An 18550-nucleotide genomic window follows, 5' to 3' on the forward strand; every position below is an offset into this window, starting at 1 on the left:
GATTGGGAAATGAATTTCTTTCAGGCCAGACTGGCTTTTTTGGGGCATCATCTGGGCATGGAGTCAATGTGGGCTCAGCCAGTTTTTATTGATTTATACAGTTTGAATTTCTCATCGGGACTCTAGGCAGGTGACACAGAGTGAGGCCACATAATCAACAAGATGGAGCACTCAATAAACAACACGATAGGATTAGCTTTGCAGAACCAATCAGAGACCTAAAAACAGAACCAAAGCGAAAGCAGGGGCCTGAACAGGAAGCATTAAATGACTGAAATGTACATAGCAGGCTCTTAGTTTCAGCAAGCTAAACTCGGCATGATAGAGACCACAGTCCTTAGTAATTTTGTGAGTCATTTCGTCCAGTGCGACTCTACAGCATACGTAGAAAAGCCATCTTGAATAAATTGTTCGGCATACTTGGTGGAAAGCCGGGACTTCTTCAGGCAGGCCGTTCCTTAAGGTGATAAGGCAGGCATCTGGGCGATTGGGCAGTTGTTGATTTTGCCCATCTGGACTTTGGCTCCTGCAGAAGACCTCACACAGAGGAGCGCAACTGTTGAGGTGGTGCTCTCGCAAATATGACAGTCTAAGGCCATGAAGATCTTTGTATTTCGTAAGCAGTACTTTCATAATCTGCATGTAATGGCCAATACTTTAAATTGCAGGTGTCAGAAAGAGTAAGCTTGACAAGGAACCAGAAGGAGCAAGTTTTGCAGAGGAGGGTAGCCACTAAAAAGGTCCTTCTTTCTGTAACTACTGTTGGAGACTTTCTGATTCTCCAACATCTGAGCCTTTGCAGAAAACCCTCATCAGAACCAGCTATTCCGATACAAGTTTACTGGAAAGTCATAGAATCATAGAATCATAGAATCATAGAATCATAGAGTTGGAAGGGGCCATACAGGCCATCTAGTCCAACCCCCTGCTCAACGCAGGATTAGCCCTAAGCATCCTAAAGCATCCAAGAAAAGTGTGTATCCAACCTTTGCTTGAAGACTTCCAGTGAGGGGGCACTCACCACCTCCTTAGGCAGCCTATTCCACTGCTGAACGACTCTGACTGAGAAAAACTTTTTCCTGATATCTAGCCTATATCGTTGTACTTGAAGTTTAAACCCATTACTGCGTGTCCTTTCCTCTGCAGCCAAACCTGTGGCTCAGGCTTTTGCCATACATGATGAGGTTCCTGCTCTGGGTGGAATCCTCAATGCTATGGAGATACTGGCTGATCCTTTAACTCACAGAACGCCTCCCTGTCCTTCATTTCTTCCCTGTGGGATCCATTTGAGGTTTCAGACTTGCTGAAAGCTCTTTCCACAGTCCCAGCACTTCTTCCCAATTAGGGCAAGGTTTCTGTGTAGATTCCAGCTACATATTACATCGTTTCAGTGCTCTGTATAGTCTGCAGTTGCCTTTGAGGCATGAAATAGGAGAAAAGCTCTTCTCATAGGCTAAGCACTTACATGGTTTCTCACTATGTGAGTTCTTAGATGCTTCTGAAGATTGCTACTGAAACGAAATCTCTTTCCACATTCCGAGCACTCAAAAGGTTTCTCCCCTGTGTGGGCTCTCACGTGCTGCTGAAGACTGCCTCTCTGACTGAATCTCTTTCCACATGTTGAGCACTCAAAAGGCTTCTCCCCTGTGTGGATTCTTTGATGTTGCTGAAGACTGCCACTGTGCCTGAATCGCTTTCCACACTCTGCGCACTCAAAAGGTTTCTCCCCAGTGTGGGTTCTTTGGTGCTGCTGAAGAGTGCCACTCCGACTGAATCTCTTTCCACACTCTGAGCATTCGAAAGGTTTCTCCCCTGTGTGAGTTCTTAAATGCTGCTGAAGATTGCCTCTCTGACTGAACCTTTTCCCACACTCTGCACACTCAAAAGGTTTCTCCCCTATGTGGGTTCTTTGATCCAGTTGAAAATGGCCACTCAAATTTAATCTGTCTCCACACACTGAATATTCAAAAGATTTCTCCCCTACGTGGGTTCTTAGATGCTGCTGAAGATGGCCACTCTGGGTGAATCTCTTTCCACACACCGAGCATTCAAAAGGTTTCTCCCCTGTGTGGGTTCTTAGATGTTTTTGAAGATGGCCGCTCTGACTAAACCTCTTTCCGCACTCTGAGCATTCGAAAGGCTTCTCACCTGTGTGGGTTCTTTGATGCCTCTGAAGACAGCCACTCCGACTAAATTTCTTTCCACACTCTCTGCATTCAAAAGGTCTCTCCCATCTATATGTTCTTTGATGCCGTTGGAGATTGCTACTGTGACTGAACTTCTTTCCGCAATCTGAGCATTCAAAAGGTTTCTCTCCTGTGTGGGTTCTCTGATGCCGCTGGAGATTGCTACTGTGACTGAACCTCTTTCCACAGTCTGAGCATTTATATGGTTTGTCCCCTGTGTGGATTCTCTGATGCTCTTGAAGAGTGCAGCTCCGACTGAATCTCTTTCCACACTGTGGGCATTCAAAACGTTTCTCCTTTTTGCAGGTTCTAGGACGCCGCTGAAGGTTGCTACTCTGACTGAATCTCTTTCCGCTCTCTGAATATTCAGAAGATTTCTCCCCTCTGTGGATCCTTTGGTGCACAAGGAGCTGTGATCTGTATCTGAAGGACTTTCCACACCGAAAGCATTTATGCGCCTTCATGATGCTGTGCTTTACAAAATGGATATTACCCTTTTTTCCATCAGAGGATGTCATCCCACCCTCTGAGGAGAGAAATGTTTTCTCTTCTGAATGAACTAAGTCCGATTTCTCAGAGATGTTCGTGCCACAATCTGAACTGCTGTAAGGGTTCTCTCCTGTGTGAGTGCTTAAGTGTCTAAGCAGATCTTCTGTACAAAGGAAGCTCTTTCTGCACACCAGGCATTGATGGGTCTTTTTCTCACTGTGCATTTTTTGATGGATATTATATTCTGCTTGATCTGAGAAGTCCATTCCACACTCCAAGCACTTGTATGTTTCCTCCACTATGTGAATTATTACTTCGGGGAAATCCCCCCCTTGACAAGGAATGGATTGATCCCTCTTCTCGTTCATTTGGCTTCCTTTTTGCCTCTTACGTCTGTTTTGATACTTGAACTTCCCTCTCAAGTCTTCATTCTTGACTTCATCAGGGAATAGAGGATGCAATTCCTCATCTTCCTCATTCCTCCGATCATTCGCTGCTGAAATAAATAGAGAGAGATCCTGTTTGAATCCAGGCAAAGAGGTCTGATCTGCCATTACATTTACATCTGCACTCAAATTCAGGTTTTCTTAATTCTTTTACAATTGAGAAACCTCTGAAACATTGTTCAGGCAACAAGAAACCCCCAAAGTGGTGCAGCTGTGCAGAATATGGTTGGGAAGCAGAGCTGGGAACACACCCACCCAGGGCCCCTCCCTTTCCCACCCTCTCCACGCCCATCATTAGCCATTTTGGGAGGAGAGGGTTAGGTTGACGTGACCCTATATGGACATATCACCAGATAAATTTTTAACAAATTAAAACAATCTTCAAGTATTTAAAAGGCTGCTATGTAGAGGATGGAGCAGAGTTGATCTCTCTTCCCCGGAGGGACAGGCCAGAAACAATGGGAGGAAATTACTGCAAAAGAAATTCTGTCTCAACATCCAGAAGAAGTTCCTGACAGTCAGAGCGGTTTCTCAGTGGAACAGGCTTCCTCGGGAGGTGGTGGGTTCTCCATCTTTTGAAATGGTTAAACAGAGGCTGGAGAGCCATCTGACGGAGAGGCTGTTTCTGTGAAGGTTTAAGGGGTAGCAGGATACAGTGGGAGAGCAAGAGGGTTGTGAGTGTCCTGCACAGTTCAGGGGGTTGGACTAGATGTCCGAGGAGGTGCCTTCCAACTCTATGATTCTCGAATACGAAACACAGAGCAGGAATAAACGGAGAGTTCTCACAATGGAGGGAAGTAACTAGCGCCGTTTCCGCCAGGATCAGCATTGGGACAGGTAAAATTTCTTTTGTTCAAAAATGACCTCGAACGAGAGGTCATGTTTGCAGGCGACACACAATCTTTCAGGAAGGTGAAAAGCAGGCCTGGCTGCGGAAACCTCCAAGACGATTAAGTGGCCACCAAGCAGACTCCTCCCTGTGAGGAAAGGCTGAGGGGTTTGGGGGCTCTCAGAGATGATTAAGGGGAGACATGAAAGAGTTATAAAACATGCGTGGTATGGAGAGTGGATTCTGCTCCCCCTTCGAGGGAGAGGCCACCCCGACCTCCTGTGGCCCTAAACCCCAGAACTCCACTCTGTGTCGTGAGCAGGCCTAGTTCCTTTTTCTCCGGCCCCAAACTTTCCACCCGACCACTTGAATCAGTGCCCTGATCCCATCCACCAAGGAGCCCCCCGTACCCCTTGATAGGGCATCTTGGGCCTGCTCCGGTGCCCTCGGACTCCCCTCTGACCGAGCTCCTCCTCCTTCAGAGGGCTGCGCTTCCATCTTCACGGGTGGCCCCCACTTCTGAAACAGCAAAAAGGGACAGAGAAGGAATGGAATACGCTGAAGGGACAAATCCGGCCTCACTTCCAGACCAGCAGAGCTGCTTCAGCCGCAGGGGCAAGAATCGGGGCTGAGTTTTCTTCCCAGCTCAGTGAATTCCCGAAATATCTGTCAGGAAAGCTGTAGGCTAAGGTCAGAGCTTGAACTGAGGGTTAATATTGCTTTGCCACCTCAAGCGTCAAGCTCTTTTAGATATGCGTGTTTGGTCCTTCAAGGAAAATCAACCATCTCTATTAGGCTCTTTAAAAAATTATCGAGGATGGGATGATCTTGGCCTCCGAGGACCGTGGAACTGGCTGTTTTTTGGGCGACCTCTCCCTGTGCAAACCGGAGCTCAGGGCAAAGTGAATGGGAACGGCTGACCCATTGCGGAGATCCCCCCCCCCTTAGGTCTTTGGCGATGGCTGGCAGAGGGGCAGGGGCAGGAGGGCGTCTCCCCAGGTCAGGGCAGCTGGGAGGGAGGGGGGCAGGGGGAGGCAGGGAAATGGCAGATATGGAGGGGGCAGCCCTGGGTAAAACACGGGGGTGTTTGAATGACCCAGGATGCGTGAAGGACCCCTCTCTGGGCTGAGAATTAACATGAATATTCCTTTACAAAATGCAGGGGCCACCTTTTGTTCTCCACAAGGATACAACAGATCCAAACTTAAGGAAATTATAGTTGAAAACTGTCGTCGTCCCCCCCCCCGCACCTTTGCAGGCACCCCCAGTGTCTGAGCAGGATAAACTGACATTTTTATCGCCTGATACCAATCTCTCTATTTCCGACAGATTACCTAGGATCACGGCATCCCAGAGCTAGAAGGGATCTCCAGGGCCATCCAGTCCAGCCCCCTGCAAATCCCCTCTTTATTTATGCCCTTGCGGCCAGGAAAATGAGAGCCCTCGTGGCCACGGAGAAAAGGGTAGCCTAAGGCATCTGCACCCTAAATATTGTACCTTTTATCTGTTATTTCGCTGAATTGCAGATAGATCTATTTCCCTTTGGCCAATACTGGCTTTAAGCCGCCCTCTCTCCTTCCTCCTCCCTGCCCAGTAGGTCCCGGTAAGACCTACTCGCGAGGCGGCCTCCCGGGGCTCCGGCTGCGAATTCCTCCCGGCGGGGTTCCCCTCCACTCCTCCCATCCTCCTTCCTTCCTTCTCTCCCTCCCTCTGGCTCGGCTGGTCTAGCAGGCGGCTCCGCTGCATTGACCCTTTCAGCGCTGCAGGCCGAGCAGCCGAGAAGGTGGACGGTCCCTTCCCCACCCGGCATCAGCGGAGCAGCGGGACGGCCGAACCACCCACACCCAAGGCGCCCAGGCACGCCAGAACCGGGGATGCCAGCCTCCAGGGGGGACCGGGAGATCCCCCAGAATTGCAGCTCATATCCAGGCGACGGAGATCAGCTCCCCTGGAGAAAAGAGATGCTTTTGGTGATAAACTCTCTGGCACAGTACTCCCCCCCCCCCCCAAGTCCCTGACCACCCAAGGCTTCACTCCCCAAACCCCAAGAGTTTCCTGACCTGGAGCTGCCATGCTCACTCCCCCATCTCCCCGGGGGGCAGAGAGTCTGGCTACCCTCTTGGGAATTTGGGGAATTCCTGGACATTTGACCTCTTGCCATCACCTCAAAGGTTCAGGGGAGAGTCAAATGAAAATGTCCCGGTGGGGGAGTCTAAGGTCGGGCACCCCGTAAACTCCTCAACTGTTTATAGATGCCATCCTAGGCAGGTCTTGTTTGTGGGTACTGAGAGTGGGCACCTTTTGAGGGATGCTCTGCCACGTCCTCAGAGGGAAAAATTTAAATTAATTAATTAATCCATAAATTAATTACATTTATATACCACTTTCCCTTTTGGCTCAGGGTGGTTTACCTAGAACCAGGTGGAACACAGGGCACTTAGGAGCAGATAGAAAACAGTTCAGCATCATTGGATAGGAGGACAGCACAACGGTGGTTTCAGAACTTTCCAAAACCTGGGAGTAACAACGAACCAGTTAACCCAAAGGCTGGTCAGTTCATTTTCTGGGGAGGGGTTTAGGGGGCCCAGTGATTGTCGCTGGAACAGGCGGAAGAGCTCCCTTTTGCAGGCCCTGAGGAAGTGCGCTAGCTCCAGCAGGGCCTTGATCTCCTCTGGGAGCTTGGTGTAGCAGCTAAAGAGGGACAACCTCTAATCTGGAGAACTGGGCTTGATTCTCTACTCCTCCTCCCCATGCAGCCTGATGGGTGAACTTGGGCCAGTCACAGTTCTCTCAGAGCTATCTCAGCCTCACCCACCTCACAGTATATCTGTTGCGGAGAATAAGGGTAGGCGAATATAAGCCACTTCGAAATTCTTTCAGGTAGTGAAAAGAGGGCTACAAAAAACCAGCTCAGCTCTCTCTAAACTTGGGCCCTGCCTATCTGAGGGACCACTTGTCTTCTTACGCCCTTGCACAGGGCTCTTCGCTCTGCGGATGCTCATCTGCTGGAGGTCCCTGGCCCTAAAGAAGCACGCTTGGCCTTGACCCAGGCCAGGGCCTTTTTGGTCCTGGCCCCGACCTGGTGGAATGAGCTCCCGGGAGAGCTGAGGGCCCTGACGGAGCTACCAAAGTTCTGCAGGACGAGGAACTGCAAAGCGGAGCTCTAACAACAGTCTTCTGTTGAGGCCAGGGCTGGGAATGGTATTTTAGGCTAAGCTCTAAAACCTTGTGTACCCACCCCATGGTGGATAGCTGCGGGGTGGGGGTGGGGCATTATGTCGCCAGTCTTATGTCTTTGCTCTGTTTAAGTTTTATGCTCTGTTTAAGTTTTATACACTGTAATCCTCCAGGGTCTTTAGGGAATGAATGAATGAATGAATGAATGAATGAATGAATGAATGAATGAATGAATGAATGAAATCCAAAGGCTGCCAACTTGGGATTGGGACATTCCTGGACCTTTGGAGGTGGAGCTTAGGTTGGGTCGAGGATAATGGCCAAGTCCCCCTCCACAGCAGCCGGGTCTTGCACACAAAGTGGTCTCTGTAGTCTGCAGATCAGCTGCTTCTGTGTTCATTCCAGGGGTTCCCTCTCTCATGCTATGATTCTGATCCCAGGCCCAGTTTATCCCCATAGCATGTCCTACGGGCCCCACGCTTCCAGGGGCCCCTGCACTGTGCTCCACCCAATAGAACAGGGCTGTAGCCTCCCCCCTCCCCCCTCCCCCCTCCCCCCTCCCCCCTCTCCCTTTTTAAGGGCATTCAGAGGGCCACTTTTTTCCATTGTAGGGGTCCCTCCGCCCCCACTTTGGCTGCTCCCGCTGCAATTGTACCCTGCTAGCCCCCCCCCCCCAGCAAATCCTTAAACTGGCTCTGGTGCTTCGGGGCCCCCCACATCCTTAAACCACCCCTGCCTGATCCTCCCTGCAAGGTATGCCCAGAAGGCTGGTGCCAGGGGGCGTGGCCTGCTCAGCATGCCCCGCCTTCTGCCTGTCAGAGGGGATCCGCCTCCTGCTGGGATTGGTGGGCCTTGGCGGCGTTTCCATGCTCTTTCCTGGCGTTGCTAGGCTCCCAGCGCCCTGGCAACAGGGTTTCCCCAGGTTGTCCTCTCCTCTGGGTACCGGCTGGCAGCCTCCTCCTCCCCCCCCCCCCCCCGCCCAGGGTCTCAGGATGGAGCGGGAAAGGGCCAGTTTGGCCAGGCTGCAGGTGAGACTGACCAGCCGCAGAACCTCCGCTTCAGCCATTTAACTTAACCGGATGATCACCCCCCCCAGCCAAGCTCTGCTGACATAGTGGTGCCAACCTCCAGGGGGGGCCTGGAGACCCCCCCAATTACACCCCAGACAGAAATTAGCCCCCCTGGAGATGATGGCTGCCTTGGCGGGGGGGACCCTTGGGGCATTTCCCCCACCCTGGCCCTTCTCAGACTTCCCCCTCCCGATGGCTGCGGGAATTTCCCCACCCGGGAGGTGGCAACCGGGCGACAGCCACGCCTGGCCCCGATCCGCGCCTTCCTCCCTTCCGGGGTCGAGACGGCGCTTCCCTCCGCGGCTTACTTGCGAGCAGACCTTCCCGGGCTCCGGCTGCGGGGCGCTGCTCTGCTGCCTCCCTTCCCCCAAATTCAGGAGCAACCCCTCACCCCCCCCCCGTTGCAGGAAGAGAGCCTTTCGGCCCCCTCCTTTGCAGGAAGAGAGCCCCCCCCCTGATTTTGGGGGCTCGGCCTCTCTCGGCAAGGGCTGTCCCGTTAACCCTTTCGGCGCTGCAGGCCCAGGCGGCCGGGTCAGGGCCAGGCTGCGCTCAGCTCTGCGGGGTTGGTTTTTTCCGCCCTCCCGAGCTCCTTCCCCTTGTGGGTTCTCAGGGGACCCGCTCACGACCCGGGCGAGGTCAACATTAGGTAGGTGGGGCTGAGAGAGCTCTGATAGCACTCCTCTGCGAGAACAGCACCATCAGGGCTGTGACGAGCCCAAAGTCACCCGCGGCACCAAACCCGCCTTGCCAGATTAGAAGCCGCCGCCGCTCTTAACCACCCCACCAAGCCGGCTCCATGTATCTCTGTGTGCCACAGATGCACATCTTGCTGTGGCAGACTTCTGAGGGTGCCAGCCACAGATTCAGGCGAAATGTTAGGAGCAAAAACGACCAGAACAGGGCTCCACAACCCAAAAAAGCTACCAAAGCCAGTAACCCTCATCCTATTATTTTATACAGGGTGACAGTAGAGCAAGGAAAGGCCCCTTCTCCTCCAAGCTGGGAGTGGTGCTGGAATCTGGGAAAGACCTGTGCTAGAGATCTGTCATCAGGACACCATGTTCTTCAATGAACATCACCAACACTCAGCTACCAGGAGGCCGATGGATACACACTTTTCTTGGGTGCTTTAGGATGCTCTGGGCTGATCCTGCGTTGAGCAGGGGGTTGGACTAGATGGCCTCTATGGCCCCTTCAAACTCTATGATTCTGTGATTCTGACCGGGTTCCCCTATTGTTGGCCCTGGGGGAGGAGGGGGGGGGCTGGACTGCCAAACGTCAGCTGGCTTCAGTTTGCACTTGGCCTCTTTCCCTGCAGCACCGAGAGGGTTAAAGGGACGGAGCTGTTTGCTAGAGAGGCCGAGCAAGGGCTGGGGGAGGCGGAGAGAGGAAATGCTCCTTCCCCAGGGCTTCTTTCTTTTTTCTTTTTTGCAAACTGCATGCAGACCATGCAGCCCCCGGGGAGAGCTTTGCAGCCGGATCTTGGGAGCTTTGCTCAGGAGTAAGTGGTGGGCTGTTTTTTTCCCTTTCTTTCTTTTTAATTATGGGTTGTGCTAAGGTTGCCACCTCCCGGGTGGTCAGTCCCTGCCCCTTGGGGGATGGCTTCCGAGAAAGGCCATATGTGTGGGGCGTTCAGTGGGGTATAGTGCTACAGAAGCCTCCCCCCGTTCCTTTAAGGGGTGCTGATCCCTGTCTGCTGGAAGTGGGTGTAATTCCGGGAGGATTTCAGGCCCCACCGGGAGGCTGGCAACCCTGTTAGGTGCCAGGTTTGCTCCACTAGCCAACTGGAGTTTGGGATTTTTTTTGGGGGGAGGGAGTGGGTATCAAGAATCTTTCTGTACAAGGAAGGTTAAATGTATATGCAACTGATGTTTCACTACTGGTTATTTTAATTTTAATTAAAAAAAAAGAGGAAACCCAATAAAAAGCTTTTTTTGGGGGGGGGGGGGTTGAGGAGTAAAATAGGAGATGGAGAAGAGTCATTCTACTCATATTCACTAGTTGCACACATCCAGAGCGACTGGTTGAGGATGTTTGTGTGAGTGCAGGCCTGGGGAGGAGGGCAGGTGGCCTTACACATAAGGAATTCTTTGGCGGACCACCCAGCCCAGAAGGTGGGGGTCTGACCAGTGCAGCATGCAGTGGGACAGCAACATCTTGTGATTTTGAGGTGACGCATCATGCTGTCTGCTCACATTCAGAGTCCACAACCACCCCACAGTCTTGGTTGCACCCACTGCTGCCCTCCTACCCCGGGAGATGCAGTGGTGGGTCAGCAGATGTGGGCCGGAGACTAGTTCCCTGGCCAGAGGTTTCCTCCTGAGTCAGGTAGAGGAGAAACGGCCTGTAGCGCATGTGAGGGGGTTTCCTTCACTCCCTTCAACCATATCTGACCTTCTCTTGAGGCTTTTGCTGCCAGGTGTTGACACTTGGAGATAATTCACTGGCCTGGGAGGAAAACCCAGCCTCTGTGACCCTCCTTTCTTTTTCTCTCCCCACAACAGATGCCCTGTGAGGTGGGTGGCGCTGAGAATGCTCTGAGAGAGCTCTGAGAGAACTGGGACTGGCCCAAGGTCGGCCAGCCAGCCTCATGTATCGTAAAGCGGCTTACAATCGCCTTCCCTTCCTCCCCCTATAACAGACACCCGGTGATGTAGGTGGGGTTGAGAGAGCTCTGAGAGAACTGGGGCTGGCCCAAAGTCACTTAGCTGCCTTCATGTGGAGGATGAGTTGGGGAATCCAATGTGGCTCTCCAGATTATAGGCTGATGCGCTTAACCACGACACCATGCTGGCCTAAAGATGCACTTATGGCCATGAGTTGTAAAGAGGCATAGATACGGAGGGAGGGTCAAGGAGGGAGAATCTCCTCTGCGGAATTAGAGTCTGCCTGTGTGGCATTGACCCTTGTACTGGCATGGTCAGACGCAATAAACCTTTCCTAACTTCGAGGTAGCATCTATCCTTCACCCCAAAAGGAGAGACACCAAGAACTCCTAATCGATTCACATCACAGCCGCTCTGCAGGTGGATACAGGTGTGAGGAGCCTGGGATTGCGGCCGAATTCCTCTCCGGGGCCGGCTCCGTTCCTTCTCTTACCGTCCTCCCGGGCTGCTCTTCACAGATGCAGGGACCCTCTGTGAAAATGGAGGCTCCTTTAACCGAGCCGGAAGGGTCGCTGTCGGAGAAGTGGCAGAGGGCGCAATCCCAGGCGCGTGCGCAAGACGCCCTCTTGCGCGGTAAGGACTCCTTGTGCGCTGACGGGGTTGGGGCACCCAGTGAGGTTCAGGGGGGTGGAAAAAGAAATACTTCTTTGCCCAATGCAGAATTCATACAAAAAAATAATTTGGCTTCGGTCCTGGTTATTTGAAAGTGTGCCTACCACTTTGTTGACCTGGGTTGTTGGTGGCGGCTGCCCTCGGGCAAGGAGAGTCCTTCCTTGGGGTTGGGGTGGGTAGGGAGCGTCCCTTGGGGGTGGCAGAGGGGACTTCCACAAAGTCCGCTGGCCTCGGGGGCGGGGGGGGCAGGGAGAGTGACACGTAAAGAGCCTGTCTTTACAGGGAAAGCTACTTATCAATGGGTTTCACGTGGACTGGGGATCCCTGCATCCTCTTCTGTTGTGCCTCATCCATGGCAGGAAACCTGCTGAGGAAGCCACGGGTCCACCTGGGTGGTGTCACTTCCGGGGAGGGGGCGTGGCAGGGAGGCACGTCCATCTGAGAGCACTTCCGGTATGTCCAGAAACCTGAAAAAATGTCCAGGTGTGCCTCCGCGGTCCAATGACTGAAAGGCTGTTGCAGAGTATCAGCTGATGTGATGATGTCATGTCCAGATGGCAACAACGTTGTGTGACATCATTTCCACCGGCCGGCCCAGAACCGCAGGCCTGGGGGAGAGCCCCGTTGAATGGGAGAATGGCATTCTTCCTTATGGTCCAGTTGGGACGCTGTCGGGTTTTTTGCACCCGGGAGTTCACAGGACACGTTTCACAGACATTTGCAATGGGTCGGCAGTGTTTATCACTTCCCCAGGCTCATGGGTCTCTGGGGCGCCTCTTCTGCTTCTTCCGCTGTTATTAAGAATCGTTACAAATTTTGCTCCCTGTGCGTGGAGCAGGGCTCCGGACCGCCAAGAACCGGGGGGCACAAAGCCGGATTCACCCCAGCAAGCGACTCAGGCGTTCTTCCTTTGTTCCCCGCAGGGAGTGACGAGATGTTTCCAAGTCTTTGCAGAGGAGAGGAAACAGCTGCTGCCCCTCCGGTCCAGGTAGGGGGGATGAGCAGGGCACAGCCTGGCCCCCGCTCTTCTCTTGGGGGAGGGCCTTTTGCCCCTGCGGTTCCTCCTAAGAACATTTGCCTACACTTCCTGCTTTAGGCCAGTCTGATCTCCTGTAGGATCTTCTCCGCAACCCCAAGAGGGGCTTCCAATAATAAGAGAGAAACCAATCAAATGTGGTCCCAAATGCCACTGTCCAGCTGCCTCTTCAGGATCAATAATGAGGGGGCCAGATACTCCTCCCAGGGGCCGCTGTCCCATAATAATAATTATTATTTATAGGCTTCCCCTTCCTGCAAGCCTCGTTACCCAGTGCAACCACACCTCTGAAATGTGACTGCTGCTACCAGGCCCTGGATCAGGGGTAGTCAAACTGCGGCCCTCCAGATGTCCATGGGCTACAATTCCCAGGAGCCCCTGCCAGCGAATGCTGGCAGGGACTCCTGGCAATTGTAGTCCATGGACATCTGGAGGGCCGCAGTTTGACTACCCCTGCCCTGGATTATAACCAGTAAAAAACAGACCTGGAATTGCTGTTGTTGTTTTTGTTGTTTTTGTTGTTGTTGTTGTGATCTCTGTGGAAGAAGAAGAAGAAGAGTTGTTTCTTATATGCCGCTTTTCCCTACCCGAAGGAGGCTCAAAGCGGCTTACAGTCGCCTTCCCTTCCTCTCCCCAGAACAGACACCCTGTGGGGTGGGTGAGGCTGAGAGAGCCCTGAGATTCCTGCTCGGTCAGAACAGTTTTATCAGTGCCATGGCGAGCCCAAGGTCACCCAGCTGGCTGCATGTGGGGGAGTGCAGAATCAAACCTGCCGGATTAGAAGTCCGCACTCCTAACCACGACCCCAACCTAGCTCTCAAACCAAACTGGCTCTCACAAGCCGTGATCCAGGATCGCAGTGTGTGTCCTCTGCCTGCTGTGACCTCTAACGGGAGGTTCTGCCTTTCTTTCCTTTCAGGCTCCCGCTCCCTTTGAGGGTGTGGCCGCGTGTGACTCCGAGGCGGAGTGGGCCCTGCTGGATCCGGGCCAGAGAGCGCTCTGCAGGGAGGTCATGCTGGAGAGCTACGGGAGCGTGGCCGCTCTGGGTAAGGATCGCTCAGGCTGCCATTGAAATGGTGCCTGAATCAAAATGCAGAACGGTAATGCGTTTTTCTGACACCTGCCCACCGTGCGGAGGTGGGGTGGCGACAGAAGCCGAGTTCAGCACGGCCAGGTAGATTGGGAAGGTGGGCTTTGATCCTGACCACGGCTCCATCCTCCCGAAGAATTTTGGATTGCTCTCCTTCCCCATGCAATATTGATCACCTGCCCCCCTGACAGTAGGCACCTCTCCCGAAGATCATGGGGGTCCCCTTTGACCTGCGGGGTTCACCTGGGTGAGGTCCTTGCTTTTTCCCTCCCTCACAGCAGCCTGGGAACGTTTGGGGCCTGCAGAACCAGGGCAAGGGAACTGAGGGTGCCCTCCTATCCTGCGTTGGACGATTGTGTCCAGTTCTGGATGCCGCAGTTCAAGAAGGATCTTGACAAGCTGGAACGTGTTCAGGGAAGGGTGACGAGGACGGCTGAGGGGTTGGGATCCGTGCCTCACGAGGAGAGGCTGAGAGAGTTGGGGCTGTGCAGCTTGGAGGAGAGGTGGGCAAGGGGTGAAGTGAGAGCTGTGCTTACTTCTGTCAAAGGTGGAAATGTTGAAGAGGGGGCCTACTTGTTTTCTGCAGCCTTAGAGGCAAGGACTGGGGGAGCAGTGGGTTCAAATTATGGTCTACAACAGGAGTAGTCAACCTGTGGTCCTCCAGATGCCCATGGACTACAATTCCCATGAGCCCCTGCCAGCAACGCGATTATAAATCGCCTTGAGACTCCTTCAGGAAGTGAAAAGTGGGGTATAAAAATCAACTCTTCCTCCTCAGAGACCAATGTCAAGGAATGGAAATATTAGTTCATATAGTCAGAGTTGTGAGAGTAAATTAACATACAACACAATGAAAATGGTTAACAGGTTCCAGAGATGAATAGGAAAAACCCAGTAATTTGGATTTGTACTCACTTGATATTGAATGGAATGAGAAACATTCTGGATTCAATACAGCTGCCTATGGTGGAATAATTAGCAAATATCTAATCAGTTGCTGGGAGCGATTAGCTGCGGTTGTAGGACTGGGCATCATGATAACTTCTTGTACGTAAGCATTGACAGCAGATCTTACTTAAAGTACATGCAGAGAGAACGGGGAGGGGTAGACGGAATATAACGGGATCTCTTTCGTTATTCCAGCAGGGGATGATCCAGAGTCTGAGGAACTGCATCAGCTATTGCCAGACGAAGTTAAGGATGAAGACTTGAAAGAGAACTTCCAGAATCAGAGGCAGAAGGAAAGCCAAGGGGAGAATTTCCAGAAAATAATTGGCGTAGCAGAGGGAACGTACGTGTGCTTGGAGTGCGGACTCGCTTTCTCAGATCAGTCCCTACGTGATAGCCATTTGCGCACGCACAGGGGAAAGACGACCCATCAGTGCTCGGAGTGCGAACAGAGTTTCTTTCACGAAGCAGAGCTCCTTAGGCATCAAAGAAGACATGCAGGAGACAAAACTTACGGCTACCTGGGCTGTGGCAAGAGCCTCTCCCGCAAATCACACCTTGCTCAGCACCAAAGGCGTCAATTAGGGGAGAAGCCATTTATCTGCACAGAGGCTGGAAAGACATTCTCTGAGAGAAGAAGGAGTAATTCATATTTTCCAAAGCACAGCATAACGAAGGCAAGTAAATGCTTTCGGTGTGAAAAGTACTTCAAATACAGATCCCAGCTGCTTTTGCACCAAAGAATACACACAAGGGAGAAACCTTTTGTGTGTTCAGAGTGCGGAAAGCGATGCAGGCGGAGTGATACTCTTGAGCAGCATCAAAGAATCCACAGGGGGGAGAAACCTTTTGAGTGCTCAGACTGTGGCAAGAGATTCAGTTTGAGTGGCAACCTTCAGCTGCACCAAAGAATCCACACGGAAGAAAAACCTTTTGGGTGCTCGGAGTGTGGGAAGAAATTCAATCGGAGCGGTAACCTTCAGCAGCACCTAAGAACTCACATAGGTGAGAAACCTTTTGAATGCTCAGAGTGCGGAAAGAGATTCAGCCAGGTTGGCCATCTTCAACAGCATCAAAGAACCCACACAGGGGAAAAACCTTTCGAGTGCCCAGAATGTGGAAAGAGGTTCAGTCGGAGTGGCAATCTTCAGCAGCATCAAGGAACGCATGTACGGGATAAGCATCTTCAATGCTCAGAGTGTGGAAAGAAATTCAATTCAAGTAGCAATCTCCAGTGGCATCAAAGAACCCACACAGGGAAGAAACCCTTGGAGTGCTCAGAGTGTGGAATTATTTTCAGTCGGAGTGGCCATCTTCTTGAGCATCTTAGAACCCACACAGGGGAGAAGCCTTTTGAATGCTCAGAATGTGGAAAGAGATTCAGTCAGAGTGGCAACCTTCATCAGCATAAAAGGACCCACACAGGGGAAAAACCTTTTCAATGCTCAGAGTGCGGGAAGAGATTCAGTGACAGTTCTTCTCTTCAACGGCATCTAAGGACCCATACAAAGGAGAAACCTTTTGAATGTACTGAGTGTGGGAAGAAATTCAGTCGGAGTGGCACTCTTCAACAGCATCAGAGAACCCACACAGGGGAGAAACCTTTTGAATGCTCAGAGTGTGGGAAGAGATTCAGTCAGAGTTTCACTCTTCAGCAGCATCAGAGAACCCACACAGGGGAGAAACCTTTTGAATGCTCAGACTGTGGAAAGAGATTCAGTCAGAGAGGAACTCTTCAGCACCACCAACAAAACCACACAGGAGAGAAACCTTTTGAATGCTCAGCATGTGGGAAGAGATTTAGTCGGAGTTACACCCTTCAGCAGCATCAAAGAACCCACACGGGGGAGAAACCTTATGAATGTTCAGAGTGCAGAAAGAGATTCAGTCAACACGGCAATCTTCAAAACCATCTAAGGACCCACACGAGAAATCATGTAACTCTGTTTAGCCTGTGAAAGAGCTTTTCTCTTATAATATACCCCCCCAAAAAACCCACCCACCGTAGAAACTGTAGACACCACGTCAACCCTGTTAAAAGAGTTTACATCTGCACCGAAACCTTTCCCTAACCTAGAAGAAATGATGCAAATCCTCAGATTGTAGAAAGAGATTTAGCCATGACTGAAGATTCAAATAGATTTCACAGCGAACAAATGAAGGATATGCTCTCTGAGGTGGAAGGAAATTTAATACCAGCTCATATCTCCTTAAGCATTGAGGAGTCCACACAGTGGAAGAATCATAGAATCATAGAATCATAGAGTTGGAAGGGGCCATACAGGCCATCTAGTCCAACCCCCTGCTCAACGCAGGATTAGCCCTAAGCCCTAAGACTCTCATCCATGCTTAGCGTGTTGAGAGCTTGAGGTAGACATCCAACCTTCCTGTACCTCAGAGTGTGAAATTCCCCTATGGTTATTTCTGCTGAGTCTCTTCCTCAAACACTTGACACATTGGTGGCTCAGAAATGCTCTTAATGTTGAGCCCTTTTAGTGCTCACTCTCCCCTGGGAAACTTGATAATTCAGAATAGCTGCCAAGCTAACTCTATCTGACATCTGCCAAACCTTCCATAATGTTTATCTTACAAATCCTGTAACAAAATAGGCAAATTGAGGGCAGGAGATATCTACAACTTCCCTAATGCTGGCATTAAAATAGTATGAACAGTTGGTGTTCTCAGTTCACATTAAAAAAAAATTATCTGACAAGGAACTGAGGGAGGGGAATGAGATTGAGGGATGTCTCCCCAGGAAAGCCCAATCTTGTCATACCCTGGAAGCTAAGTGTCAAAGTCCTGTTGAGTTTTCCAGTAAGCAGATCTTTTGGTGCAAAAGTGATCTCTTTATTGAATAAAATAGACAAACAGGAGCAAGGAATTCCTTGCTGAAACTGATCTGCAATTAAGCACACCTATATGGCCACCTGCAATCCCTCACCCTGATTCGAAGCGTGGTGCACAAATTACATACCAGGTGCAAAAGATTGTCCCAACCATGTTCCACAATAAAGCCCGCAAGAGCAGCGCCAGATAGTACAACATTTCAACTTCAGCTACCCAAGGTCAGGGCAGAGAGAGAACATGGGAGAGAGTCCTGTGAAAAAATTATTACCTGGTTAATTTGGGGTCAAACGACAGATAAGGAAATAACAGCATCACATGACCAAGAGTCAGGCTCATGTCAACATATAACAAAACCCCAAAAGCAGGTCAACAAGGTTTAGACGAGTCACTAAAGCAAAAAGAGCAATTTAATGCACTTCATGGCAAGAACACATGAATTTGTGAATAGGATTTTAACAGCAAGGTCAACTCTGGCTAATATTGGGAAGGGAGACCTCCTAGGATTTAGGTGGTGGTTTCTCCAAAGAACATTATGGGTCACGATGCAGCGGCAGGCAATGGCAAACCATCTCCGAATACCTTTTTCCTGGCTGCCGGATGATCTTCAGAATCTGCTTGCTACAATACCCACAAGGCATCCAAAACATAGTAATCCCTCCCCAGTCCAGCCTGCTGTGATCTTATTTGGGAAGTTTCCACTTTGAAAGCTCAGAGAGTAGTGGCAGGGGGGCAGGGTCATCTTCCCCAGCCCAACAACTTGGTTTGAAGGGTCAGTCCCCTCCCCCAACAACATACGGTACTGTGGAAAGGAGCTTGGTGTTGATAGGTGAACATTGTGGGACACCAATTCCCCGATCTGACCATTCCCAGATTCTCCCAGAGAGAATCAGGAAGGAGAAAATGCTCTCCTCTTGTCCCAGGCTCCAAGCGTTGGTCCAGGGCTGGCTCCCCAACAATGACGCTCCACAAACTGCCCCCTTGAATTCCTCCATTGATATTGTACCTTTATTGTACTGAGAAGATTATTTTTCTGTCAAACTCCCTTAGCTTGGAAAAGTATCTGCATTTAGGATTGCTAAGAGGCCTGAAAGGGGGAGGAAGACCCTGCCTTTTTGTGTGTAGAAATAGGGTGCTGAAGAGGTAGAGGGAGGGGT

At 51.2% G+C, this 18550-nt stretch overlaps 3 protein-coding genes across 9 annotated transcripts in view; 2 read left to right on the plus strand and 1 right to left on the minus strand.

Annotated features, from left to right (window-relative positions):
- The window catches only part of LOC143834142 (uncharacterized), a 32471-nt gene extending 15251 nt beyond the window's left edge, over positions 1-17220 (plus strand). The window contains exon 8 of the mRNA XM_077330748.1: positions 15297-17220. Within this exon, the coding sequence (XP_077186863.1) occupies positions 15297-16507 (1211 nt within the window). The 3' untranslated portion in view covers positions 16508-17220. The remainder of the gene's footprint in view (positions 1-15296) is intronic.
- On the minus strand, positions 70-8614 carry LOC143833994 (uncharacterized). Of its 7 annotated transcripts, none has more exons than XM_077330450.1 (4): positions 8506-8554; positions 5565-5898; positions 4361-4469; positions 70-3168 (listed from the first exon to the last, which is right to left on the minus strand). In XM_077330450.1, exons 2-4 carry the CDS (start codon positions 5694-5696, stop codon positions 1454-1456), a joined length of 1956 nt encoding a protein of 651 aa, XP_077186565.1. In that variant the 5' UTR covers positions 5697-5898; positions 8506-8554; the 3' UTR covers positions 70-1453. The 7 variants fall into 7 exon arrangements, with proteins under 7 accessions (XP_077186565.1, XP_077186563.1, XP_077186568.1 ...); XM_077330448.1 differs by having other exon boundaries at positions 70-3171; XM_077330453.1 differs by lacking the exon at positions 5565-5898 and having other exon boundaries at positions 70-3171; positions 8506-8614.
- On the plus strand, positions 8090-13500 carry LOC143834127 (uncharacterized). The gene is made up of 4 exons (XM_077330734.1): positions 8090-8155; positions 9158-9698; positions 11153-11436; positions 13431-13500. Exons 2-4 carry the CDS (start codon positions 9637-9639, stop codon positions 13445-13447), a joined length of 363 nt encoding a protein of 120 aa, XP_077186849.1. The 5' UTR covers positions 8090-8155; positions 9158-9636; the 3' UTR covers positions 13448-13500.
- Positions 17221-18550: the final 1330 nt, after the last annotated feature.

This window comes from Paroedura picta, chromosome 3, assembly GCF_049243985.1.
Source record: "Paroedura picta isolate Pp20150507F chromosome 3, Ppicta_v3.0, whole genome shotgun sequence".
Lineage (NCBI taxonomy): Eukaryota > Metazoa > Chordata > Lepidosauria > Squamata > Gekkonidae > Paroedura > Paroedura picta.